We start from the raw sequence: 26,285 nt of genomic DNA, 5'->3' as shown, positions 1-26,285 counted from the left end.
GAGCATAAAAAATAAAGTTTATTGCTAGCAGTGAGTGCTTGTCCTGAATGACGTCTTGATTGTGGTAGGCTGGGATGCTCGTTTGCTAGCAGCCTTAGCAACAGCAATGAGAACAAAGAGGAAAATGATGAACATCATAGCCGCACAGGCAGGGAGAGTCACCATCAGCAGCAGATCTGGAGGGAAGAAAAAAAAAAAGAGCAACCATCAGGCACCAATCTAGATGTATTGAAGTTTAGAGACATCCTCTACAGCTACAATTTAAAATACTGAAGCCTGTGTACTTCATGTTTTGCAAATGTTATAGTATAGTGGATTCACTATATTGTCATCTAAATGCACAAAAAGCTCCAGTGAAGATAAAGGAATAATCCATCAATCCTTACTGGATCTTTGCTCTTCTGGCACTTTAATTTTGATTGGTCCGTAGGACAGCAGCCCCTGCTGAGAGCCTTCCATCCCAGCTTCTCTCTTTGCTTTTGGTTTGCAGTCCTGCAGGCAGACAGGGTTGGGAACAGCAGGCAACTTGAAGGTACAGTATTGAACTCTGACGTGTAAACCATCTACCATAAAAAAGTGTGGGGTAAAGGTTCTCTGCAAATGAAACCATCCAAACCAACCATGCATTTCATCCAAACTACATATGACAACTAAACCTGTATATATCAATTACTTATTCAGCTGATGCCAAGATTTCAAGATTGTAATCGTCTAAAGTTTATACAGGAATTTATCTGCTTATTTCTCCCATTACCCAAAACTATCTTCCCCCCATCCCAACTTACTGTTGTCGATACATAAAATTAAAAAACATGCACTAAGTGTCAGGTTGTGCCTAATTGCATACACCCCCAAAACCTTTGAGCCTTAAACTGTATCCCCCCGACCCCAAAACAGTCCCCCACCAGTGAGATGAAGAGGCCAGACTCACAGGGACACACTGCTCATCATAGTTGGGCGTGCACAGCTGCACCCTGCAGTGCAGGTACAGATCGAAGGGCTGGACCACAAATCGGAACATGTCGAAGCTGTAATAGACCGCAGAACCTTCCCCATTCGTCCCACCTTTCCCATCTGTACTGTTCAAAAACGTCACTGTTTCATCCTTGACACACCTGCATCAGAAAGCCTTGTAAACAACTAGCTGAGAGGAAGTCAAATTCCCTGCATTTTCATGGTTTCCACATGAGATCCATTAGCTCTGCCAGCAACAAAGCAAAATGATTCCCAAAAAGGGAATTCGAGTTCTAGTCCCAGCTGACAGAACAGTAAATTGTTACTGATCAATTAATTCAAGTTCTGGGTGGCTGGCATGCCTAGATCAATTGACCTAGGCATGGTCAATTTTTAGTTATGTCCAGCAGCTATATCACCCTGCAATTCACAGCTGGTAACTCACTGAAGCTCAGCAGGTGTGAGCCTGGCCAGTACCTGGATGGGAAACCTCCTGGGAAAGCTAAGGTTTCTGCTGGAAGGGGTGTTAGTGGGACCATTAGGGAGAACACACCCTGTGGTCTGTGTGGGTCCTAATACCCCAGTATAGTGATGGGGACACTATGCCGTATAAAAAAAAGAGCCATCCTTTGGACGAGACATAAAACCAAGGTCCCGACTCTGTGTCCTGTGGCCAAATTTTCCCCTGGCCTTTACAAATCAGGGCCTCCTAATAATCCCCATGTATGAATTGGCTTCATCACTCAGCTCCCCACAGATAGCTGATGTGAGGGGAGTGTACTAGAGCACTCAGGCTTCCATCACATCATCCAGGTGTGGCCACACACTTCTGGTGGTGGTGGAAAGGACTCCCCATTACCTGTAAAGCACTTTGAGTGGAGTGTCCAGAAAAGCACTAGATAAATGTAGAGTTACTTACAGGAAACATACAAATGTGAATGCATAGTCAAGCAGTGAATAACTGCTCAGCACTTACCCATTGTCAATGAGCACATGGTTAAAGCTTTGAGACGTGTTGGGATCTGGAGTCTGTGTGGCCCAGCATTCGTTGACCCTGAGAGCAAAGAAGTTCTCGGGATCTGTGATCTGGACCCCCACATAGACCCTGTCTCGGAGATGCAGGACTGGGGTGCTGGTGTACGCCTCCTTGAAGGTGCTGCTCTTGTACAGCCTCATCACCACAGTGGCTTCCAGCTGCTTCACCCGCAGGACCATCTCGCTGGGGAAGAAGCCGTTATTGCAAGGCAGAAACCACATCTCCATGGGAGGACGCCTACATCCTTAACCCTTTGCTGGTGGCATTCCTGAGCAGCGTCAAGCTCATAATGCCTGCAGTGAGGACTGTCTACCAAACCCTCACCTTCCTAACCTAGTTCACCACAAATAAGTCTACATTTGTATTTTACACTTTCAATGAAGGAATTCCACCAAGTGTCATGGTCAATTCTCAGCTGTGTCCATCCACCCTCCAACAGATTCAAACCTGAGCACCCAGAGGAAACCGATGCAAACAGGGAGATCGTACCGATTTCACGCAGACAGCACCTCAGGCCTGGCTATTGTGTGCCACCGCCCCCAAGAAACCAGTAGCCAGGTTGGTGGACAACACCACCTCCCCATTTCTAACATCACAATTTGGAACGCAGCAGCCAGATGAAGAAAGCTCAGGTCGGCCTCACCTTGAGTAGGGAGCAATAGGAAAAGGGAGGCTGACTCTTCGCATGTAAGGGTAGACGCACTTGAAGATGATTTCGACTTGAGGCTGCCTCACAATTTGGCCTTCCGTCTTGTTGCCTGAATACAGAGTGTTGCTGTACGTGATGTGGGTGACATTTTTCTAGAAAGAAACCACGAGCAAAAAGGAACACATCAAAATGACAAAGAACACAGGCTTTGACCCAGATCTGGTATGCTGGAAAACCTTGCAGATTGAGTCTCTGAAAAGATCTGCAAAGCACATCTCTGATCAAACATTCAAGAACATGATTTATGGGAAACCTACTGCTAAACAATGTACATATAAATAAATGTGAAGACCTAATGAACTTAATGTTGGTTTTCAGGGGAGGAACAGAGTGGAAAATCATTTAAAGCTCTGAACTGGAGGGAAAAAAAGAACTGACCCCTCCCCAGCTGAGCAGTCACCCAAGATGTCCAACTTCCTTTCAACAGGACAGACTTGAGAGGGGCACTTCATTAGTGTAATGAACCTCAGCCAGCTGGGATATGTCCATAAGTCATCTAATATTAGTTCAAGTAGGGGGCTGCGTCAGCATTCGTAGGCTGTGAAGGAGCCAGTAAAGGTTTATTCCAGGCTGAAAAGAAGAAAAACAACGTGACACCTGAAACATTGTTTCTTTTCTTCTCTTTTCAGCATGGAATAAACCGTTACGTGCTCCTTGTCATCCAATATTGCCCTTTACTTGAAGCAAGGCTGCAGAAAGCATACCTCAGGGGTCTGCCCACCACACAGCGTGTAGTTGTCACTTCTTGTAGCTGCAGAGAAGTAGGTGATTCCAGACACCACTTCTTCAAAGGCAGCGCAGTCCTTGTTTAAGAGGTGCACATTCTCCAGCTTCACGTTGTGATAGTCAAAGTAGTCCTTCACCACCATTACTTTCGAGTAGTTTTTCTGACAGAGGACATTCATAACGATCTCTACAACAGAAGAGAAAACGAACTTTAAAAAAAATGAAGCGGTGTTCGAGTACAGCCAATTTTTATCCTTGTCTTAACATATCCGAGTCTTACAACTTACTGTCTCAGGAAAGCTGGAAGTATTGCTAAGGATAATCATGGTTTCTCACTTTTCTCTCCCCTTCCTTCTGGTAAATATTACAGGACCATAAAAGCACGAAACCAGATTCAGAGACTTATTCCCACGAACTGTCAGATTATTGAATTCTACCTCTACCATTGACTCACATTGACGGATTTTTTCACGCTGCTTGTGCCGACTTGTATTTAAGGTGTACCTTTTTTAGCTTCTTTGTCGCTGCTGCTGCTGTTCTGTATTTGTTTTAGCGTTCAAATCTTTGCATTGGATCAAACGAGCAAATAAGCACTTAATTGCACTTGTGCATGACAACTTGAGTATGACTCCGTTCAGTTCAAATTGCAAGCACTACAGTAGGTCGTCTGCATTAGTAACCCTGAATAGTGACAGCAGGCAACAGTGAAAATATTACGAGGTAACGCGTCAATACACGTATAAATTGCCAAATCCCTTTCAGTCCACTAATGAACTAAACATCAATGATTTACCTTTGCACTGGTTTCCATAGTGTCCCGATACACACTTACAAGTGCGATTGTCACTGGCCAGTACACAAGTCGCTGGATCAGTACACAGAGTAGGATCACATCCTGCAGGTCAAAGTAAAGCGTGTCTATCACCGTGTCACACAGCTAACAGTATTGCTTTTACAAGCGCCTTCATGCAACTGAATACACAAAAGTTTACCGTCCCAGTTAAGAAGCTCAGTTTAAAAAGATCAGCTACACACTTATTAAACTACTCCAGTACTCTTAAAGAGATGCAATTACTTACCAAGCCCGAGCTTAAAAGCACTACACAGGAAGAAAGACGCCACAAAAAATGTCTGCAGAGTGGAAAATTGAAACCTGTTATTTATTCACGTCAGTAAAGGAAGCTAAATTTGTTCGCGCACAATCCGGGGTTAAGAATTGCTCTGACTGTCCGGTAAAATACAGCAACAACCGAAAATCCTAAACCTGCTCATTATAAGGGTAGTAAACGATACCCACCTTGAGGCCTGCAAAACCCATTACGTTCATTTTTATTTCGTTTTAAGCTACGCTTCTGTTCCCTTGCTTTCGCGTTGTTCGTTTGTCTCGGGAATCCCTGATTTCATTAACGTGAAAAAACGATAGGGGAGAAGCAATTTTGTGAAGAGCCATTTATAGGTTCTTGTCAATCAGCTCAGCAGCCTTCTAATTACGTCAGAGTCTGACGTAAAATGACCAAGACTAATTTAATTAACTTAACAGAGTCTCACACATGTACTGTACATACTGTAGTTTAGTTAAAGCTTTTGAATGCGATTTCTGTTGGTACTGATGTTTAATAAAAACAAATATTTGTCCTACTAAGATTTGTATTCATTTATTTATATGTAAAGCTTTTGATTTCTAACGTGTACTACTTTTGGTTTATTTCTGAGCACTTGACTCTTCTATACTTTGAGTCAATTCAGTGTACCAATTAAGACTTCAAATACGAAACAAGGTTAAGTGTTTTCAAGGCCGAGACTTGACTGAGAAACGAATCAAGGTTTCGAACAGATAATGTATCACTCTGCCAACAAACTACTTTGGCCATCAATGTCTTTGCGCTTTGGGTTTTATTTTCTGCAAGTGTTGTACAGCGAATCTAATGGCACTGGTACTCCGTCAAAAAAAGAAAAATGGTTTACATTTTCAACAAGTGAATGCTTTTCAGGATACACACAGTGCTTAAACGTGTCCTTAAGGGGAGGTGTAACTGGGGAGTTAATGGTGGTTTAAAGACCTTTTTGTATTTTATGCTCAGATCCACACTAATATAAGTAACAGGGTAGTCCAGCTCCGGTCCTGAGAGCTCCTCTGTATCTTTCATTCCAAATCAGCACTTAATGACATCAATCAGCTCATTAGTGCCTTAATATCTCCATTTACTCCTCAGCTTTTCAGGAGCAGCTCCTGTTAACACCCAGAGAAACTGCGGAACCGAGCTTGATCACCCTGCTAGGAGTAAGAAGTGGATGTTGTAGCGTACTTTATATATGGACATCAACACAGTTATACACCGTCTTTTTATCTATCACATGATGAACTAGTACAAAATAAAATGCAAAGGAACAAGTAAAGGTTTATTCCATGCTGAAAAGAAAAAAGAAACACAACATGACACCGGAAAAAGACTCCACAGCCGAAACGTTGTGTTTCTTTTCTTCTCTTTTCAGCATGGAATAGACCTTTACTTGTTCCTTCCGCAGCTACCTAGCTAACACGTGTATTTTTACCTGCCTGAAGGAGTTCACCTGGCTCTGCGCAATGATGAAACCACGCCCACCAGCCAATCACGTCTCCCAACGTCGAAACCCCGCCCCACGCCCCGCCTCCACGCGTGTTCAGAAAGTGAAACCCCTCCTGGCGACTCGCGCAGGGAATACCCTAATGTCAGATGGAGCCGCGGTCCACTATCCTGCGTGTGAAGAGGAAGCAGGGAACAGACCCCGCGGATGCGCTGTTATTGGCCTGCAAACGTCTCAGATATGACCCCACGTCGCAGCCTGCCGTGGACTCGGTCCCTGAATCTGGGGACACGGAGATTCAGAACTCCGTCTTCAAACTCGCAGCTACAGTAGCGTCTAAGGTAAAGGCCGCGGTGTGAGGCCTCGCTGTGGCTTGAACAGGAACGCGGCAAAGAGACGGCAGAAGCTGGGAGGAGTGATGGAGCCTTCTGGCTTGGGGCAGTGCGAGACGTCAATGGTGTTAATGTGTCAAAGATGAAACGCATTGCTAAGAATAATATTTTAAAATGAGTCTTCACTACCACAGAATATAATACAACTATGATCTTTCTATACCATTAACTTTGCAATTTATCCCGTATTATAAAATAAAATCACGTTCGTGAATACGGGACGTCTCGGGACATTAGTTCGTATTTTAAAAGTACTGCTAGAGAAATCCTTGTACAGTACATGCAATTTTGATCCTAATTCGGTTATTTTCGTGCTGCAGCAGTGAATAATGGATTTGTTGCTGCTGCACGGTTTCTGTCCACATTTGACTGCAGAAATCGGGACTAGCTTTCTTACAATCTAGACTTAATGTTTTTGACGAACGAGTTGGAGTCCTGTAAGGTCCAGTCTGTGCTGTGGAAATTTGTCTTTGGCTTCTCCTACATAAGTACAAAATACAAGCAAAACAAGTCACATAAAAGCATAACAATATGTGATTGATAAATAAATAGGTAGAGCGAGGAATATGTTTACATAGCGTCATTGATTGGTTTTATTGCATAGGGGACAAGGACTTTGAATTTGATACCTTATACTGTCTCCCTGATGGACATGCATACTGCACCACTTGGACATAATATATTGCATACACCCTGGACACATTGCATCTCTGTGTATATTGAGCTCTGCCTGAGTTTATTTTCATCAATTTCTATTGCACTATTATCTATTATTATGTAACCTTCTTTTGTAACTTTAATTTTGTGATTTTTACCCCCCCCAGTGAGCTTGTAGAAAAGACATTTCATTGCCAGCAAATATTGCTGCATGCTGTATTTTTGTGATTTTGATAAATAAACTTTGATTGATTGATTGATTGATGGGAGTGTTACGAACTGAGAATAGAGTGGGTGTGTGTAAACGGCTGTGATGTTCCTGGCCATTCTGAGAACTGTATTGAGCTGGGGCTGCTGTTTCCCAATTATTTTTCCTGCCATTTTCACAGTCCTGGTCAGTTGGGTTTTGCTTTTCAACCCCAGATTTCCATACCAAACTGCCGTGTTAAATGCCAGAAAGCAGCCTCTGGTTTGCTTTCTTAAAAATGCTGCCTATATTCTCAGTGTACCTCAGCCTCTGATCAATATGTGTTCCCAGATATTTAAAACTCCACAGCCTCTACAGACTGACCTTTGAGCACTACTGTCTGCAAAGGTTGCCCTCCATTGGTTTTAGCATTGAAAAGAAGCTCTTTAGATTCGGTCACGTGTATTCCCAAAGCTCTGGATTGGCACCAGTTTTGGGTACAAGGATGCTGATGTTTTTAAAGTAAGTCTGGTCACCCAGAGGTTGGTCCTTTAAGCAGAGTCCCCCAAGAACCATGTCATCTGCATATTTAATCAGACTGGCTGTGCTACTGGGATCTGCATCCGTTAGTGCTATCCCACCAACAGCCTTACCCTTCTGGTCCTGCAAAGTGAAACGTACTGTAGGTTAGTTTCTACAGTTATTCCCATCATTTATTTGCTGTATGAAAAGCGACAGTGCCAACAGGTTTAATAGAGCTATGCAAGAGCTGCACTAAGCAGTCTTCAACACCATTCTTAGCTGAACTGTTCTGGACAGATGCATGTGGAAACTCGGGAAGTTGGTCAAATCTGAGGAGTTTTCCAGCCATCTGCTGCGAGTTGATCCGAATCCCTTGTCTCCCCCTCGGTTCCACCCCAGGCTGCTCCGGTCGAGACGCCGGTCCGGGAGGCCCTCTCCCGCCAGCGGGCCCTACGGCCGTCCGCGGGCAGCGCGCAGAGGATTGTGGGCAGCCTCCGCACCGCCAAGTGGCAGAGCAGGCGCGAGGAACGGTACCGCGTGCTCTCCCAGCACCGGCCTGGCATTGCCAGGGACGCGCCAGCTGCCGGCGGCGGGGGTGAGGAGCACACAGGGCACACGGGCAGTGCTGCACTAGGGGACCTTCCAGATTTCCAGGTGTTAGACATTGTACAAGAAGAGGAGGACACAGACCTGGCAGATGTGAGTTGGCTCATTGCTGTTAATGGTTGCAGGCTTCACAGTACAGGATCATTCCGTGATTGCAGTGTTACTCAGCTTTTACTGCATGCACGGTTTTGGGAATTTAAGAAAAAATGGTATTATGTTCTAATATCCTATGCTGTGGGATTTTGAAACAACTCTATGTCTTTTGTGTGCAGTACAGGCAATTCACTGCAAAGTCCCCTCTAAAGATTAAGTTGCCTTTCAGGGCTCGCTGCCTGTCGCCTCTGCCCCGGAGGCGATTGTGTGTAACTCAGTGAGGCTGATTCGGGAGAAGCTGAGCGTGTCGGAGGGCGGCGTGGGGTCGCAGCACCGAGAGAAGGAGGATCAATACGTCTATGACATTTACTACCAAGAGACTGCAGCTCCAGGCTGGATCCAGGACATCCTGTCTGTGCGGCCATACTTCCAGGAGAATGAGCTTGTAGGCACTGTTTTTTTATATCTTTGCTTTCTTTCTGAGCAGTGTTAGTAGAATGAAAGTATCATTGGGTGAGGCAGAATATTCCAGATTTTGCTAAAAAAAAGATTGCAAGTAGTTCTTTGAGTGGATCAATGGGAAAGTTACAGGAGTAATTTTGGGGTGGTCTCTGATTACTGAAGCCTTGGGTGTCCCACAGTTAGGATGGGGGGGGGGGGGAGGGGTGCAGGGGGCTCGTGTGTCTCTGGAGTTAAGAGGTGCTGTGTTTCAGGTGGCAGAGGGCGATCCCAAGGAGGAGGAAAGCTACGAGGACGAGGACGATGAGAACGAGGAAGGGAACTGGAGAAATGATTATCCTGACGAGGAGGACAGTGAGGAAGACGGTGAAAGAGAGCGACGATATCGATATTCAGGTGCAGCCTTTGTTCAGAAAAGCTATAGTAATACAGGTTGTGGGTGGACCACGGATTTTTTAAAAACTATAGCAGAGAATTGGCTGTATGCGAACTTGAATGATGATGGAGTGTATTTGCCTTGCAGGCTATGGGGATGACATTGAGCACGACTGTGATGATTTTGATGAAGACTTTGGAGTGGGTCAGGATGGCAGGAGATCGTGGGACAGATATCGACGTGATCTTCTGCAGGAATTAGATGATGATGATGATGATGACGATGACAAGGAGGAGAAGATGGGGGGGATTTGATTCCGGCTGACAGGTTTTCTGGCTACAGCTGTTTTCTGAGGGAGTGCAGGCAGCACCTGGAAAATACCTGGTTATGGGGAACCATCTGTGTTAGAGGACTGTTTTCTGCATCACGGGTGCCAGAAATGTCATGACTCACGCCTTAACCTGTCTAGCACATGGATGTTGGGTTCTAGGTTTGGCAAATGCTGACAACAGACATCTGTGTGAAACTGACTCTTGGACTGCCATTGGATGAGGAAACATAAGCACTTTTTGGGGGTAACTGAACTGTAAATAGGTAGATTTAAAATATATTTTTTGTTAAGATGCCTTCTGTACTCTAGCTGTAAAATAAAAATGTTCAGAAAAGCTTTTCACAGGTTCTAGTCCTTTTTTCACCAGGCATTAAAAGGGTTTGCTTCCCAGGTTTCAGAAGAGACTTGTTTAGATTACATATATTTTAATCCAAATGTTTTAAAACAGTCCAATACAAGAGAACTGAACATAAAATTACAAAACGTCCATTGTGTTAGTTCTATGGCATCTCCCAGCATGCCCCTGGGGAGTCATAGTTCATAGTTGAATCACAGCATTCTAAAGGTTTGGAAGAATTTACTAGTGATCTGCCACAGCTGATTTTGTGGAGGGAAATAACTGGCAGAAACAAACATTTCCAGCCCTAAAGTACAAATGACCTTAACTGAAAATTATATGCTTATCAAATTTCCAAGTGTTCCTGATGTTCAGAAATGGGTGATTTAGGATAACCTACACAACTATAAAAGGGATTGGGACCTCTGGGCTAACCCCTGGCTCCACTCTAGGATTACAAATTCAAAAATGTCTTATAAATGATAATCTCAGACTAGAGTTGAGCCCTAAGCAAAAAAGGCAAAGATATGCTTAATATTAAAATGCTTATTGCGTTCAGATGTGGGAAAATCAGCATGCAGCCTTGTTTCCTTCATGCTTGCAATCTGTTAGAACGTGTACAGAAACTTCTATAAATCTCAACACAATGTAAGAGCTGGGATGAACACTTCGAGGTACTGAAGTACAGTCAGGCTATAGTGATTGACCAGATTTCTTCATATAGGGAAGTGCTCCGGTCACAGAGCCAAATTCCACATGGGGGGGCTGCTGCTGCTGTACCCCCAGGTCTACCCACAATCCTTCACTTCAGTAAATGTCCCGTTGGCTGCTCTCCAGCTTGTCATTGTAAGACAGGTTGTCACACGACCGATCTGCATAAATGATATATTTTTAAAAACACTCTTAGTAGATACAGTATTCATCTACATAATTCATTCATAATTTGACAACATCATCAAAATTGCATAACCCGTAAAAAGGAAGTGACTTTCAGTGTTTTATGAACAACATCCACAGTGCTGTCCTCTTGGCGATTTGGAATAAAACAGGAACCTAGAAAGTTGTACTCAAAAGAAATAATACCACAGTCAGTTCTGCAGGAATTTGGAATAAATGTAACAGACGTGCAAAAGTAATCCAATTAATGAAAAGTCAATTGAAAATGCAAAAGTTTCCACTACTCTACTCAGGAAACCAATATCGTTGGGGTGCGTCTTAACATTTCTCCAACACAGTCCCTCCCGGCCATGATGCTGAAACTTATATCCCAGCTTCTTTCGAGAACCACAGGTCAGTTAGCTACTTGCAGACAAACACACTCGTTGGGCAGAATGGCCTCCTTTGTCACCTGTTTAAGTTCTTATGGCGTCGGAAAAGTTCAGCCACACCTGCAAAGGTGAGGACTTGTTCCGGCACGTAGGGCACCATACTGAGGATACAGAAACTAAGAATAGCATTTCTGCCGGCAAGGCACTAAGCCCACCTCATACAAAACCACAACACCACCTGACAGATACAACCACGCTCAACGTAGAAGCTACATCACTAACATATAAATGTCACATGCAGAAGGATGTGACGGCACTTTTTCAATGCATGTTAACCTTTCCTCCCACATTCCAGGTACTTTTACAAAACGTTTTTCAACAATGATAATATACTTTGAACAAACATTGGTACAACACACTCTCCCATCCAAGACCTGTTCAATTTCACTAAAGCAGTGTGCATCCACTTAGGTTTGGGACAGTATCTTGTTAAAGGCATTAATTTATAGAATATATAACTGTACAGTGATAGCAAAACACTGCACGTAAATATCCCTCATATTTGTAAAGGGGGAAAATTCTCCAGTGACTAATTCGTTCTAACACTTAGACAAACACTTTAGCCAACAGTTCAGGTGGGTAGCTCTGTCAGCATGCGTAGTCTGCAAAGGAACAAGCAATAGGTTTATTCCATGCTGAAAAGAGGAGAGAAAACACAATGTTTTGGCTGTGAAGCATTCTTCAGCACACCTGAAGAAGGCTTTGCAGCCGAAACGTTGTGTCATCTCTCTTCTCTTTTCAGCATGGAATAAACCTATTACTTGTTCCTTTGCAGACTTTAGCCAACAGGTGACTAATGTAAGAAAAGAACAAGTTACATTCTATGATATTGTTTCAGGGCTTGAAGGGCGTGTTTCAAGAAAGTAATTTTAATACCAGCCACCCAGTTCCCATACCCAATCAGAAGCATAGCCACTCTACACAGCATAAAGACAATCAGAGGGAGAATCATACAGCTGGGATAACGTGATGTGAGCTTGAAGCCTATCAGGCGTTCACAACTGAGACAAGACACAGACTAGGCACCTGTGAGCACACATCTGTGGCAGCTTTCCATCTGAATTTAAATTACATTACACAGAATAGCTTATTTTTTCTTAGTGTTTTGGTAGTGCTGGATTTAGCTTGGATTTGTATTGAATGTGCAGGCTTTGGTCTATATCTGACTCTCCTCTCTGCATCCACCACCGACTGGTGCTTACCACATTGTGCCACGGTCACGCGGCCTCAGACCACCAGAAGAGCTCCAGAGGCCGATCAGCCTCCTCACATCTACAGCCTTTCTGGTGGTCAGAATCAGCAAGCCTTCAGCTTGCCAAGTGGGGAAACAAAGAGCTTGGACAGTTGGGTCAACTGGAAAACCAGCTGGGCTCCACAGGGCCGCAGTGATTCCAGAGGAGTGATCAGCGCGAGGTCCTCTGTGAATTTCTCTTCTCTTCACTGGTCTTTTCAGATTGTGAAAACCAAGTAAAGCCAGTGTGAGTCAAACAGAAGTGTGTTCTCCACTCCCACATCACCGTGCAGCAGAGTGGGTGCTGGGGCAGAGTGGACACTGGAATGTTGGACGCTACCTGAAATGCTGTCCTATGGCTTGGCTCCCAGGTGACCAGGTGACCAGGTACCAGTACAGCTCTGCCACTTGCTACAAGAAAAAAGTAATACTTGGTGCTTAGACAATGCTACCTCATTGTAAACTATCAGGCCTGGAGGCCTTGGGCCATGAGCAGCTAAAAAGATAAAAAGAGAGAGGTTCTCAGTAGTTCAAGTCAAAGGCTCCCTTTCCTGCAGCAGATGAGTTGAATGATGGTCTACAAGTTTCACAGTTGTCTTCGCTGCATTGCCCAGGAGCAAGAGGCGCTGATCAGTGTGGTCTGTGTCCTGACAGCTAGCCTGTTCAGGATCGTTCCCACACCTGTGGGTGCCAGGATCAGGTCCACAGGTCTGGCGTTACTCGCTGAGGTCCATCTCCGTCAGCACACAGAAACAAGTGAACTGGGTGAAGCACGTCAGGGCTCCTGTTCAAGCAGAAATAGGGGAAAAATGTAACAGATGTCAAATCGCTCTCTAAACCTCCAGTAATACCTTTAAGATAATTATACTTCTATCATCTTAGAAAAAGGTAAGATTACAGTAATGTTCAAGACCTGGATTAACTCCACAAAACATCACAAAACCTCAATACACCTGTCAAGCTGCCCAAAATAAGAACAGACACAAAAGAAATGGGACATCCTGGAGATTCTTACAAGGGGTAAGATATTGTGGTCTGCTCAGAATAACCTGCTGTCATAAGGTGACGTGCACCTCGACAGTGAGCCTGGTCACCTGCAAGATGCAGAGGGCTCATAGAGCAGGCGGAGAAACTACTGGAGAAGCGTCTGGGATCCACTTCATTTTGCCGAGGATTTTCCTATTAAAACCCCTCGCAGCCACTTGAGAAGCTCTCAAGCCACAGCCAACCTCTTAACCGATGGGGAGGAATGCTGGGAAGGCTGGTGGTAAGGTGAGAGTCGTAGTATCGGCAAGATTCCACACGAAGGGCAGGGCAGCAGTGTCACTCACGCAGCAGCTTGGTGATGAAGGGTGGCCGCTTGGACTCGGGCAAGTGGACCCCCAGGAAGTAGACCGGCACCCCAGTGAGGGTGATGGCAATGCCAATGAAGGAACTGACGGTGTTGCTGTACAGGGGCACCGCCACCAGGAACACAGTGCACAGGCAGTACACGATAGGAAACAGCAGACTCAGCTGTGCAGACAGAGAAAGGGATAATGTGCTTTCCTGGAAGTAATCTGCATTAAAAATACTGTAGAATAGATGTAATTTACTGCAGAGACTGGATTGCCTGCCCCTCACCCTTTTATGTTTCTAAATGAACAGCCTTAGTCGTTTCTCACCTTGAGTGGTCTGGGCCTGTCAGGCTCCTTCCAGCGCAGGTAGATCTGTCCAGTAATAGACAGCCCCACGAAGAACCAGTTACTGAAGCTGTAGTAGTTGATCAGTTGGAACACATCTTCCACGGCCAAGTATACTAACGTCATGGCACACTATCAGACCAAGTACAGGACATTATCACAGACATGCATTGTCATCTTCATACCACTAGAGGGAGACAAGCCCCGCTAGCTGCAGAAGGCGCAAATTAGGACCTTATTCACTCTCATCTTTTCCAATCCACTGAAATAAAGTCTATGGCATAACGTAATGTGGGCTTGAAGCATAACAGGTGTAATATCACTGTATACACTGCCATTTTCAACCTAGAGCACACTCAATGCTGTACGTTTGCAGTGAAAAAGTTATTATTATTATTTAGCAATACTGTCTGTTCAAAGCTGATTATTTTCCTGTTCTATGTTGAGTCTAACTAAATTTCTCATATAGTTCCAATATTATTTACAAAACTGTATTGTAAACTTAAACTTTTTTTATAACTTCAGTCCGTTGTACACAAATGCACACAGGGGACAATTAGGTGATACCAATATTCCTAGACAGCATGTCATGGATCGTTGGAGGAAAACAGATTACTTAGTACATATCCACACAGCCTAGAAGAGAACATGCAAGCTCCACACAGCACTGCTGCCTCACGGCTCTAGAGTTTAAACCCTGGCTTGGGCACATTCTATCTGCCACTTTGCTCATGATACAATAATTACATGACATTATAATTCCCGATATAATAATTGCTATAGAAATAAATGTTAAATACCACATTTATATTTTCTTCAACACTAAGCACTCATTTTCAACAATAAATTTGGTTGGCACCACAGAGAATGATATAAAAACAATAATTATATATGCTGTAGAGCACAAATATAAAAAATATCAATTTTTGTCTATTTCAAAATCACAATGTATGCCATTATTTTGTTGTGTTTTAAATTATTATTGTTTATAATAATATCAAATCTATTTCTTTTGGATGCCAATTAGCTCCAGTCTCCAAGAGCAGTTTTGTTAATGGACCCATGTCTTTACTGCACCGGCTGTTTGGGTAAAACTAGTAGAATGAAAGGACCTTACTGGAACCCAGAGCTCAACCCACGTCTGCAGAGCGAAGCAAACGTCAAAGCGAACAGAAGTGCATTCTGGGGTGTGTCATATTGGTGCCAGAGGTGGCATCAGAAGAGACATCACACTCATAACTGGCTTGTGGTGGACACGTATTCATAGCGAAGTCACTTTTTGAACCAGTTTTTGATGCCTTCTGCTCCTCTTGCTGTGCAGCAGAACCCACCAAACCTTGGATTGGTCACCCACCAAGAAGAAGGTGAGGCTATGCCATCGTGAGACAGGTTAACCTGATCTACTGATGATGTGTTTTTGCTATAGTAACCCCGCCCAGTATGCAAAGCACCTCATGGTTCAGAAATTCAGAGTTTATCCTTGGCTGAGGGTCCAATGGTGCAAAACTATCATCTGTGGGGTTACGCCTGGCCCCCCTCAATCAGAATCACCCCCTAACAGGTGAGCGAGCTGTGGCAAGGTACGAGTGTAGCAGCACCTTTTGGAACCTGGCATTCTTTACTAGCACTCAATGGCTTAGGAGACCCATTAAGAAGTTTCATTAGAACACTTGACTCTTTTCTTTTTCATTAAAATTACTTAGTAAGTACAAATGACTTGCGTTGAAAAGCAGCGCTGGGACAGGTGTAAAGCGCTTCACATGGATCATGGACAGAGCGTCTGGCAGGTGGCCTTCACGGGACCCCACGAAAAACAGCCTGTGGACAGACAGCAGGGCAACAGTGGGGGGTAATGAGCTGTCAAGGAAGTCCAGGAAGTCCAGGACAGCCTGAAAGCTTCTCTTTGTTCTGTGTTATTTCAGGAAACTTGGCTGTGCGGCTGCAGAGAGGTCATGAAAACAAAGGCTTTCAGTCACAGCGACACACCTGCTCCCACCATCACCCTGGCAGCGGTTTACCTGGAGGTGTGGTGGAGCAAGAAGCATAGTGAACAGTCTGTACTTCAGCCATGGCAGAGCACAGCCCGGATAACCGTCACTAAACTACTGACCAGATACCCCGATAACCGCGGGGGCTGTATTAACCACTGTGCTTACAGATAGATAGGCAAAGCAACAACTGTTGCACATCATGCGCGTCATGTTTCTTACTCCTGCATCTGAAAGTGCACAAGCACAGCTACAGGTGAGAGGGAGTCATTCGGGGTTATTTAACTCATTTGTTTAGCGAGTAGCTAAAGTCAGCCGCTTCTTGAAAGAAGCCAGGATACCAGCTTCGGCGGCATGGTTGGGTAGGTTGTTCCTCTCTCCCATCACCCTTATTGTAAAAAAGTACACTCCCATTTAGCACATAAAGAAAACACTCAGACAGGGTAGCATTCTGCCTTGGTGCAAAGCTTACAGAAATACTACTATATATATCAAATATATTATCTATTATATAGAATATATATATTATTTTTTTATCACTTTCTTCCAGATATTCTTTCCAGCAGTGTTAGAGAAAAATAGAAAAATAAAATCCATTGCATTTACAGGTTGTTTGTCCAAGGGCTTCCTTCTTAAAATTAATAAGAAATTTGGGGAAATTCTTAATAAGAAGGTACAGTACGTGTAATCTCACATAGTAATCTGCACATGCTACATAAATAATACATAGATGTGTAAAGTAAAACTTACAAAGGTAGCAACTATAATAAACTGTTAAAGTAACAAAGTACACATATACATAAAAGAGCTGCATTAACCTGTGAGCTGCAAAGAAAGAATTAAAAGTTAATTGCACACTAAGAAGTAAAGTTTGTTACCTTTCTGTGGGAAATTATAGCTCTACTTGTTTCTATATATAATATTAAATCTGACACTATACTGCAGTGGGCGCTGTCTTTCGGATAAGACATTAAAACCGAGGACCTGACTCTCAGTGGTCCCCAGGCGTTTCTTGAAAAGAGTAGGGAGTTATCCCGGTGTCCGGGCCAAATTCCCCCCCTCGGCCTTTACCGTGGCCTCCAAATTGTGCCCATGTTTGATTGGCCTGCACTGGCCCCGAGATGGACTGGCGCCCCGTCCAGGATGTACCCTGCATTGCGCCTTTTGCTTGCCAGGTAGGCTCCAGCTTCCTGCAGCACCGTATGGTATAAAGCAGTTTGGCAAATGACACGACAATACATAGATCTGCTTAATTGGAATTACAGGTTATGTGAAGCTTGAGATCTGCATGTGAGAGAGAGGTGGGCAGGCAGGGTAGCACATGGCTGGGTGCTTGTACCTGGAGGCCGCGATGATGGAGGCATTTAAACCCCCATAGCAGGACAGAGCCACTGCAAAAGGGATGGTCCAGCTCATCACTCCCAGTGTGCGATCAGCAAAGGTCTGCAGAAACAACGCAACAGGTGGGTTATCTTCTGGCTCTGGGTGCGGTCCTGTGTTGACTAAAGAAATACAGAAATAAGAACAGGCAGGGATCTACTATGAGCTGCTGGCTTGGGATCTGCATGATTCTTACAGTAGAATCCCGACCCCCCACTTACCACAGCAACGGCATCGCTGGCGAGGATGGCGTTCATGTCCAGCACAGCATAGTACGCAACGTTAGTCAGGATATAAATAACCATCACTATTGGCAAAGAGATGGCGATGGCCAAGGGGAGGTTCCTGCAGATCAAGACAGAGAGCCATACTGACACAGAATCCAGCAACAGAGGTGGTGTGTGCTCTGCATGCCAGAAACACTGGAGCCCTGTGGAGCCCAGGACAATAGGACAAGATTACTAATAATGTCCTGTGGTATACAGTACCATGGTGAATGACAGTAAAAGGGTAGTCAATCACAGTAAAGCAGGTACTGTGAGAAGATGATAAATGTAAGAAGTCTGGAGAGAGAAGCTTAAGAACTATCATTCTCTGATATTTTGAGAAAACAATATGGAATTATTATCTAGAGTTCAAAGACCGTGTCTCTATCAGGATCAGCGGGAATCAGACAGAACTAAGCACATTCCTTGAGCATTGCTTTCCTCAATTAGTAGATGCCTATGCATGAAAAAATGGAAAAAGCTAAGGACGGAGCCCTACATTGCTGAAGAAAAGCTGTTAAAGTGCTCATGTTGTCACTGGCCTATCCGTGAATAACTTCTCCAACACTCCTGGAACATTATGGGCACTGATGGAATCCCTCCCTCCACAGCAGAGCTCACCTCTCTGGATTCCTGATCTCCTCGGTGACATAGTTCAGGGTGTCCCAGCCGGAGTAGGAAAAAAGGGCCGAGTAGAGAGCTAGAGTGAGGTCTCCCGCGTTCCAAGAGGAGCCTTCAAAGGCAGACTCAAAGTGCAACGTGGAGCCTAACCAGAGGACACGTGGCGACAGCTTTAGTTGTGCATCAAATGAGTCAGTTTTACAGCTGCAAGCCTGGAATCACAAGTGCCATGTTAAAATGCTTAATCAATGTATCAGCTCATGGCAGGACATGACAGACGTACTGTCAATTAATCCTGTAGAAAGCTTTGCCAACAAGCTATGCATAGCCATTCAATGTCTCCTTTTATGAGATGACTTAACTCAATTATTTTGTAAATTCTAAATGAATCAGTGAACAGAAAACTGAAAAAGAATCAGGATGCCAGGAGAGAAAAGTTAGCTCACGTGAGACATTGCAGGAGGTTGACAGTACACCAGCAGTCCTGAAACCAGGCCACTGAAGGCCTCAGTCCAGCTCTTACCCTGGCACAGCTTGACAAGTCCAGTGATGATGATGACGATCAAGGCCAGGACTTTGGCATAGGTGAAGACGTCCTGGACTCTGGTGCCCCACTTCACGTAGGCCGAGTTGACGAAGGTAAGGAGACCTGCAGAGACCCAAGTGGTGAAGTTAAGACTGAAAAAACTCCATGACTCATCAAGCCAGAATAGAATGATAAAACCACTGAGTCTTGTGTGTCACAAGTTTCATGCTCCTACTGAATGCAAAAAGCAAACAAGGTAAAGGCAAAGTCTGGAGATCAATATATGACGGGCTCTTACTCATGTGATTAATGAACAGCCCTATCACCTAAAGACTTAGAACAATCTCACTGTGACCAATCAAGCAGGCGAACTGTTAAACGAATCAATTTCAAAATCTTTTGGGATGAAATACTTTAGTACCCTTCAGACTTCTAGAACCAGGGTTCTGTTCATCGAACAGATCTCATTCTTACTTCAGCAATAACACACAGGTGTTGCCAGTCTTTAGAAACAGGTGACCTAACTAGGCTGGGGCTCTCCAGGACCAGGGTTGGGCAGCCCCTGCTCAGAATAGGGGCCCAACCCTGCTCCATCCAGCCCAGTCACAGAACTGAGTCAGCGGTGTCGAAACCAGGTCCTAAGAGACCTGGAGTTAAAAAGTAACCTTCTGATGCATAGGTCAGGGTTAGAGTTAGAGCCCTCACATTCCTATTGTAAAGCTATATCAGACTTTGTTCCAGCACCAAAGCTAAACTAAAAAATGTTGCTCCTGTACATTAATGAAAGAGATCCATGTGAAGATGAGCAGTGGTGCTGGTAACAGCAAGAGCACACCAGGGACAATGTCAATGTGTCCCCAGCGGGGGAGACAGACTATGGATTGGCATCATTTCGGGCTGTTTGAGGGTATGAAACCGAGTTGTACAGGAACACAAAAACACTAAAAAGTAGAAAATGACAGCACTAATGTGTTGAGACAGGCCTAAAGCTCTGTCCTGGCCCTCATGGGCCACACTGCCTTACTGCTTAAACACCCTTAATTGAGGTGTTGTGACTGTACTCCCAAACACATGCAGTTTTTAAGTTCCTGATGACTATTTTCAGTCCAGTTTTACATTCTCTCACACTTTTTTAAGTTGGAAACAATTCGAACAATCAAACTACTTAAACATTTCCAGTTGAAATTGTGGTTCACAAACAAGAGCGTACACATAGTTGATCCACAATGTACCTTAGTACAGTACTTTTGAAACATTTTGCTGGCAGGTACAGTATGTGCACGTTTACCCAGCTCCAGCAGTTCTACAAGGACAGACGATTCCAGCAGACTGATACTGCTGCTGTGGAACAGTCTCTGGAAGAGTAACCGGATGAGTTCCAAGTTTTAAAAATATATTCGGCTCTGATGGGCTGAAGGAACAAAGACTATTTAGTCTTGAACAGAGAGGATTACAAGGGGACTTGTATTCAAAATCCTCAAGGGCACTGACTTCAGAAACGTGGCAGTGCTTTTTAAACTGAGAAGAGGAGGCACTTCTTTACCCAAAAGGTTGTGGGAGTATGGAACAAGCAATCCAGCCATGTTGTTGAAGACGACCCCCCTGGCCTTTTCTCCAAGAAACATCTGCATAAGACCCCTTTGATCAATTAGCTATGAACTTCCAAAGTGCCAAACAGGCTGTAACCTTTCATTCATGTCTACCCTTTCCTAAATTCTTAGAAGGAGAAGTCCCCATGAAGGTGGGCAGTAGACTGAGCACAAAAAGTAGGCCTTGCAGGGAACCCCAAAACAACCCATGAGAACTGGCAACCCTAAGTACAACCTGTAAGTGTGATGCAGACTCAATGACCCAGAATTACTACACAGTATACTACACAATGCTTTTTCTATTTCTCAGGCAAAATGAATGTGTTCACTTAAAGTCATTTTTCCCATAGGGGCAAACGCGATGTATGTGGCCGCAGGTCCACTACACTTTCACAGATTGAAATGTCTATTAACACCCGTTTCGATAAATCGGTGCAACAGAAATAAATCTGAAGCTGTACGCAGACGGACTCTCTTGAATGGCATGTCATGGAAATCGCTGCTTTGCTGGGGTTTGTGTTTGGCATGAAGAGGAGGAGAGACTCACAGATGCAGGCAGCTGCAAGGAGGCGGGAGGCAGAGTAGGGCGCCTCACAGGAGGGGAACAGCGGCTGCACCAGGTAGTTGGCGAAGGTGATGGCAATGATGGCCTGGCTGCAGGGCTCGATGATGAGGAGGGAGGTCCACAGGCGGATGAAGGCGACGAAGCCCCCGAAGGACTCCAGGATGTAGGCGTAGCTGGCGCCGGACTTCTTGATGGTGGTCCCCAGCTCGGCGTAGCACAAGGCCCCCACCACGGAGAACACCCCCGCGACCACCCAGATCACCAGGGACAGCCCGTAGGAGGCGCTGTGGAGCAGTACCCCCTTGGGGGAGACGAAGATCCCCGAGCCGATCATGTTGCCCACAATGAAGCTGATCCCGTTGAGCAGGGAGATCTCCTTCTTCAGCTGCAGGTTCTCCTGGCCACCCTGGGGCCGCTCCTCCTCCTCCTCCTCCTCCTCCTCGCTCCTCACGGGGCTCCACTGCCCTGGCGCGGCTCGGCTGCCGTTCCCCTGGCCGCTGCTCTCTCTGGACGCCATCGGTATGGCCTGGCCTCCTCTGGCAAGGTCGGCCTGCGAAGAGGAGGGAGAGGACAGGAAAGCCAGGCTCAGCCCCAGGCCAAGACTCGCAACACACGGGGCACAAAAACACATCATGAAACAAACGCTTTTGCCCAACACCGAGACAACCTGTAATCATAAGACTCCAGGAGCAAGCGTGTTGAGTGTGAAAGTATTTTGTTTTTGTCTCAAGAAATAAAATGCCATCCTGCTAATAAGTAACTCCACTGCACCTTTCAGCTGATGAGCGCTTTCTGGTTGCTTAACCCTTTAACTGACACTCATTGGCGCAGAATGCAGAGAAAATAACTGTAGCCTTCTTCAGCTGGAGCTTCGATGAGAAAACTTTGAGAAAATAAGGATTTCATATTTTCCCATAAAAGACCGCACCCTACATTCTGCATTTCACTAACCCTCCTGAGCAGACAAACAAAGGCCATGGATTAATGAAGTGATTTGCACCCTAATTTTGTGGGATATGTTTTTATTTTTAGCAATACATAAAAAATGGCATTCAGAATGTTTTTCATTCAGACCCTGCTGCACACTATTACCATGATATTCCCACGCCCTGTGTGGAAGCACAGTCTGTTTGCAGTGTTTCCTGATGTCCCCTGTGGACATTCTAATTGAGACGACTGGAACACATCCAGACTGAGACAGTCACTCATCTTCCAGGAAACGTCATTGGGATTTTTGTTCTTGCCTTTGGCAGTATTACGGTATTTTTGTCTGCTGGGCATTGTCACTGCAAACAGCTCTATTAAAAGTGATTTTCGCCATCTTCTGCACTCCACGATACTGGCTTTGCTCAGAAGTAACCGTATGAAATTTGTGTTTACTTGCAGAGAGCTTAAATGGGTTTTCTAGTATTTTTCCTATTTTGAACTTATTTGTGTGACCTTCACTGATCTTAAACACTGTCAATGATTCATTATCTCCCCTAAGTAAAAGATACATTTGAGTGAGTCTCCCACTGGAGTCTCCAAGTCTGTGGTCTAAGTGAATAAATAAACTTGCTTGCGTCTGACATGTTCCATTCAGCAGAATTCCAGCCTTACAGCATGAACCTCAGGGCTTAGGTCTTCACTTCTTGTGGGAGGTACTATGAGTCGTGCCCAAAAATAAGGATGTTTTGGTCCACATTTACCTCAGCTGGGCTCCTGTCACACATTTAAAAGTATAACGGTGGCAATTAAGCCCATCCAACCCATTTGACAAAAAAAACGATGTTCATTTTTAAAATTTCCCTTTCCCCCCCAAAAAAATAATAGTGGAAATAAAACTACTATTAGTTACTATTAAATCACACAACTCAGAATGATAAAGAATTAAGCAACCATGGTATTAGCATTTGTGTATTTACGACATATCATTTGCGTTTCGAAGATTTGGTAGACACCCCTGTAGCTTCAGGGGAGATTTGTGTAATGAGGTGTTTTTGCTTTGTCCCAAGCCTTGAAATGGCTCACCGGTTCGCTCTTTCCTGCATTAGTTGTCTCTAAGAGGAGCTCTGCCCTGCCTTAGCAACACCTTTTAATCACCACAGTGACCCAAATGTTTCATCACACCCCTAACAACAATTACCACGTAATTAAAACACTTCGTTAACTGTGAGAGGAAAAAGGGAAGGGGAGAGGGGGATATCTTTGTTCGGAAAATACAGACTTTACCGATTCCTCTTTGTAATCAAGTAATCAATCACAGCCAGGACTGCTCACAAGCAAACAGTACCTCGTGACAACGCCTCGGTCCTACACACACACACACTTTACCCCCAGAAACAGGTGAGAAAAGTAATGCAGGACAAATTTTACAGCAAAATGACTGCACTTTTCCTCTCATCCACAGACACCCAAAGCCACAACTACCTTAAAAATGTCTTCGGCCAGCCTTGGCGTGTATTGTATGTGGTCACTATGAAGCTGTCATGTGTATGCAAGATAAAAGTCCCGCATGTTTTTAAAATGTTACTGAAGAGATTTAATTAATCGTTTTTATGGTTATTTTCAAAATTCGGAAATACCCTAACAGTATATAAAACCGTACTCTCTTTACAATTAATTTTAGTATTTTTTAGTACGACTGAAATTGAAATATCTTAAAGCATTTTACAGCATGCATGTTTCCATTCTTGTGACCGGTGCGGTGCTGTATTTCTGTTGGCGAATGCATAGCTTCTCAGCCAGTCGCACGGACAGTTACATTGGACAGGTGACGTTTGCACGGGAGACGGCCGCCTTGAAGGTATGCTTGAAAACTATTACATGGCAATTACTGCTCGTGTCCTGGGATAAAAATAATTTTCGACAAGTCTAAACTAGCAGTCAGCAAACCCCCTCCCCCCACCTAGAGCAAATCGAGCAACAAACATCAGCTGTGTTTAAAGCACTCATTGTCTCTTGAAAAATGTGCATGAGACGGTCATAATGATAATATTAGTTAAAATACAAAGTTACAATTCAAGTGAATAAACATTAGTCCTTATTGCTTTTTGAATGTTTTTTTTCGTCAATATGCAGTATGCATTTTATCGGCTTAAAAAAAGATCCAGCAGTATACGGACAAAACGTCAAAACCCAAACATAATCGCCAACAAAATTTAGAAAAGCATCCTGCAAGACAAAGCAAAATCCTTCCTCATTCCTGCTGCGAAAGCTCACACCTGTATCATCTTTCTGTTAGACAGAAAATGTCATAAGTAATTCTTACCGTAAAAACAGAAATAACAACGTACTGTTTTTATCTATTATTCGCTTCCCACCAGTGAGCCAGTAGAGGCTTTCCGGCTGTCATTTGTAAAAAAAAAATAAAAGAAACGTTGTTATGACAGAAGTAAAGAATTGCGCTCCCATCATCCCAGACATAGCATTCAACATTTTTTTTTGGTTAAAAGTCTTACCTCTACGTGTTGACTTCTTGTTTGGGAGCTAAACTTCCAGGCAACAGCTCTAATCCATCATTTCAATGCTGAGCTCCAGTGCTGCTTCTATAGAAATTGAAAAGCCCAACTCAGTCACGTGACACCGGCAATACGCGCACACACAGAGGCTACCCCCTTATCACGTGAACTCTACAATTCTTCAAAAACACTTTTTTTCCTTAAGAAAACCCTCTGCTCAGTTTATTCGAGTTGAATGGGACTGTGTGACAACCGTTTTGCAAAGGAGGTCTGAGCGCTACCATCCTAATACATCGTATCATAAAAGACTGGAAAACCCTTATTGTAAAGGCTGTAAATATATTTTTTTAATAATTACGATTTGGGGATCCCTTAAGGTAAACCGCAAGGGTGGGTTCTGTGCTGTAACTACAGTATGTATCCAGTAATACTGCTGTTTGCTGTGTGTGCTAAGTCTTACCTTCATTGATCTTTACAACAGTTCCCTCGGTTTTTCCAACCGTGTGCGACTTTCGAAACTGTGTTATTAATTACACACATCAGTAAGACGTAGTAAAACAAATGGCTCTCCAAGAAAAGCTAATCGATGCTTCCTGCCCCGAAAGCTGCTCCAATACCCTCGTACAAATAGTACTATCAGCTACCGCCGGCAGTTATAATTGACTAAACACAGGGTACTATATATCTCGGCTGTTGCGCAGTCATGCCTGCCGTCTACGTAACGGGTGTCAAGGGTCTGTGAAGCAAAACGCTGCAAGTCAGTAATTGTGACTGCACAGTCGGTTAATGAATTATTGTTTTGTACATATTATTTCTAAGATGAAGGGTTTATAAACAGGGGATCGAATAGCTGTGTGTGTGTTGGGGGTGGATTTGTGCTGCTCTTTGGCTCGTATCACATCGCTTGCGAAAGACGATTCGATTCCCGATGCTGCAGGTGAACACCTAGAGTTTCTATCTCACGTTCACCCCTCCACCCCGTCATCAATATTCCAGTCATTTAGCCATGGTGTCCTTGTGAAAGTGTGATTGTTACCTCCCCAAGACGATGTTCTAGTTAACAGTGTCTTAGTTTATTGCTAGGAATAATACTATAAAAATTGTATAGAGCAGTCTAGGCCGTTCCGCCTAATTAGAAGAAAGATATTATACAAGAAGAAATGATTAGATATTATGTTAACAAACAGCATTTAATATTTATTTTATTCTCTTCAGTTGTGTTTTTGTCAATTTGAAATTCTGAACGGCAATGCTATGGACCTTTAGACGTTTTATTTGTGTATTGTATACCTGTATATCATGTATTGTGTGTCACAGTTGTGAAATCTTTATGCTGCGTGCTATCTGAGGAGCTCCACAGTACCATCCATCGTCCATACCCGGGAACAAAGCACCCAATTACAATTCACCTAGCAAGTCACATTTCGATCAATTACAGGTAATGCATGTTATAAATGGAGCGCTCTAATATGCAATGGAGATTGAATGTCAGAAAAACCTCCAAAGAAATGCAAAGTGAGACTTACTGATTTCATGTACCTGTAGGTCAGCTCCCTAGGTGTTTGCCAACATTTTCTGCTGAGTCATTAAGTCTCACACACTTAGCACAGTGGGATGTGTAATTTTTGTCTTGCCCATTCTTCCTGAAAAAGCTGCCTGAGTTCTAATAAGTACTTTAGTAATAAGTACATTGACGGAACTTATGAAGTCTCGCCATTA

At 44.1% G+C, this 26,285-nt stretch overlaps 3 protein-coding genes across 4 annotated transcripts; 1 reads left to right on the top strand and 2 right to left on the bottom strand.

Annotated features, from left to right (window-relative positions):
* Window positions 1–4,890, bottom strand: zpd (zona pellucida glycoprotein d). Its single transcript, XM_088613706.1, has 9 exons — window positions 4,723–4,890; window positions 4,505–4,556; window positions 4,219–4,320; window positions 3,404–3,612; window positions 2,634–2,791; window positions 1,931–2,173; window positions 932–1,115; window positions 387–492; window positions 1–176 (listed from the first exon to the last, which is right to left on the bottom strand). The coding sequence occupies exons 1-9, from the start codon at window positions 4,750–4,752 to the stop codon at window positions 25–27; spliced, it is 1,236 nt and encodes a 411-aa protein (XP_088469832.1). The 5' UTR covers window positions 4,753–4,890; the 3' UTR covers window positions 1–24.
* A 1,195-nt stretch (window positions 4,891–6,085) lies between these two features.
* On the top strand, window positions 6,086–9,951 carry slc7a6os (solute carrier family 7 member 6 opposite strand). The gene is made up of 5 exons (XM_088613654.1): window positions 6,086–6,331; window positions 8,148–8,447; window positions 8,677–8,892; window positions 9,161–9,302; window positions 9,430–9,951. The coding sequence occupies exons 1-5, from the start codon at window positions 6,140–6,142 to the stop codon at window positions 9,594–9,596; spliced, it is 1,017 nt and encodes a 338-aa protein (XP_088469780.1). The 5' UTR covers window positions 6,086–6,139; the 3' UTR covers window positions 9,597–9,951.
* An 870-nt stretch (window positions 9,952–10,821) lies between these two features.
* slc7a6 (solute carrier family 7 member 6) lies at window positions 10,822–25,234 on the bottom strand. 2 transcript variants are annotated; one of them, XM_088613653.1, is made up of 12 exons: window positions 25,027–25,234; window positions 24,567–24,653; window positions 24,377–24,453; window positions 21,109–21,676; window positions 18,970–19,095; window positions 18,447–18,591; window positions 17,781–17,904; window positions 17,519–17,622; window positions 15,913–16,009; window positions 14,174–14,323; window positions 13,841–14,024; window positions 10,822–13,293 (listed from the first exon to the last, which is right to left on the bottom strand). In XM_088613653.1, exons 4-12 carry the CDS (start codon window positions 21,641–21,643, stop codon window positions 13,226–13,228), a joined length of 1,533 nt encoding a protein of 510 aa, XP_088469779.1. In that variant the 5' UTR covers window positions 21,644–21,676; window positions 24,377–24,453; window positions 24,567–24,653; window positions 25,027–25,234; the 3' UTR covers window positions 10,822–13,225. The 2 variants fall into 2 exon arrangements, with proteins under 2 accessions (XP_088469779.1, XP_088469778.1); XM_088613652.1 differs by lacking the exon at window positions 24,377–24,453 and having other exon boundaries at window positions 25,027–25,233.
* Window positions 25,235–26,285: the final 1,051 nt, after the last annotated feature.

The sequence above is a fragment of the Lepisosteus platostomus genome, chromosome 20 (genome assembly GCF_059453375.1).
Source record: "Lepisosteus platostomus isolate fLepPlt1 chromosome 20, fLepPlt1.hap1, whole genome shotgun sequence".
Classification (NCBI taxonomy): Eukaryota; Metazoa; Chordata; class Actinopteri; order Semionotiformes; family Lepisosteidae; genus Lepisosteus; species Lepisosteus platostomus.
Note: the sequence above shows the minus strand (reverse complement) of the source record. Positions and strands in the feature narration are given on the sequence as shown.

What these genes read in the sequence shown, in the direction of transcription:
- slc7a6 (XM_088613653.1), bottom strand. Translation starts at nt 21,643, where the DNA reads ATGGCGTCCAGAGAGAGCAGCGGCCAGGGGAACGGCAGCCGAGCCGCG. An exon ending in GAGATCAGGAATCCAGAGAG is followed by an intron (nt 17,905 to 18,446) that starts GTGAGCTCTGCT and finishes CTTGATCTGCAG; the next exon opens with GAACCTCCCCTTGGCCATCG. An exon ending in CTTCATCACCAAGCTGCTGC is followed by an intron (nt 13,294 to 13,840) that starts GTGAGTGACACT and finishes CTGCTTGAACAG; the next exon opens with GAGCCCTGACGTGCTTCACC.
- zpd (XM_088613706.1), bottom strand. Translation starts at nt 4,752, where the DNA reads ATGAACGTAATGGGTTTTGCAGGCCTCAAG. An exon ending in GTGGTGGGCAGACCCCTGAG is followed by an intron (nt 2,792 to 3,403) that starts GTATGCTTTCTG and finishes GTTTCTTTCTAG; the next exon opens with AAAAATGTCACCCACATCAC. An exon ending in CCTATTGCTCCCTACTCAAG is followed by an intron (nt 2,174 to 2,633) that starts GTGAGGCCGACC and finishes CTTCTTCCCCAG; the next exon opens with CGAGATGGTCCTGCGGGTGA.
- slc7a6os (XM_088613654.1), top strand. Translation starts at nt 6,140, where the DNA reads ATGGAGCCGCGGTCCACTATCCTGCGTGTGAAGAGGAAGCAGGGAACA. An exon ending in AGGACACAGACCTGGCAGAT is followed by an intron (nt 8,448 to 8,676) that starts GTGAGTTGGCTC and finishes GTTGCCTTTCAG; the next exon opens with GGCTCGCTGCCTGTCGCCTC. An exon ending in GCGACGATATCGATATTCAG is followed by an intron (nt 9,303 to 9,429) that starts GTGCAGCCTTTG and finishes TTTGCCTTGCAG; the next exon opens with GCTATGGGGATGACATTGAG.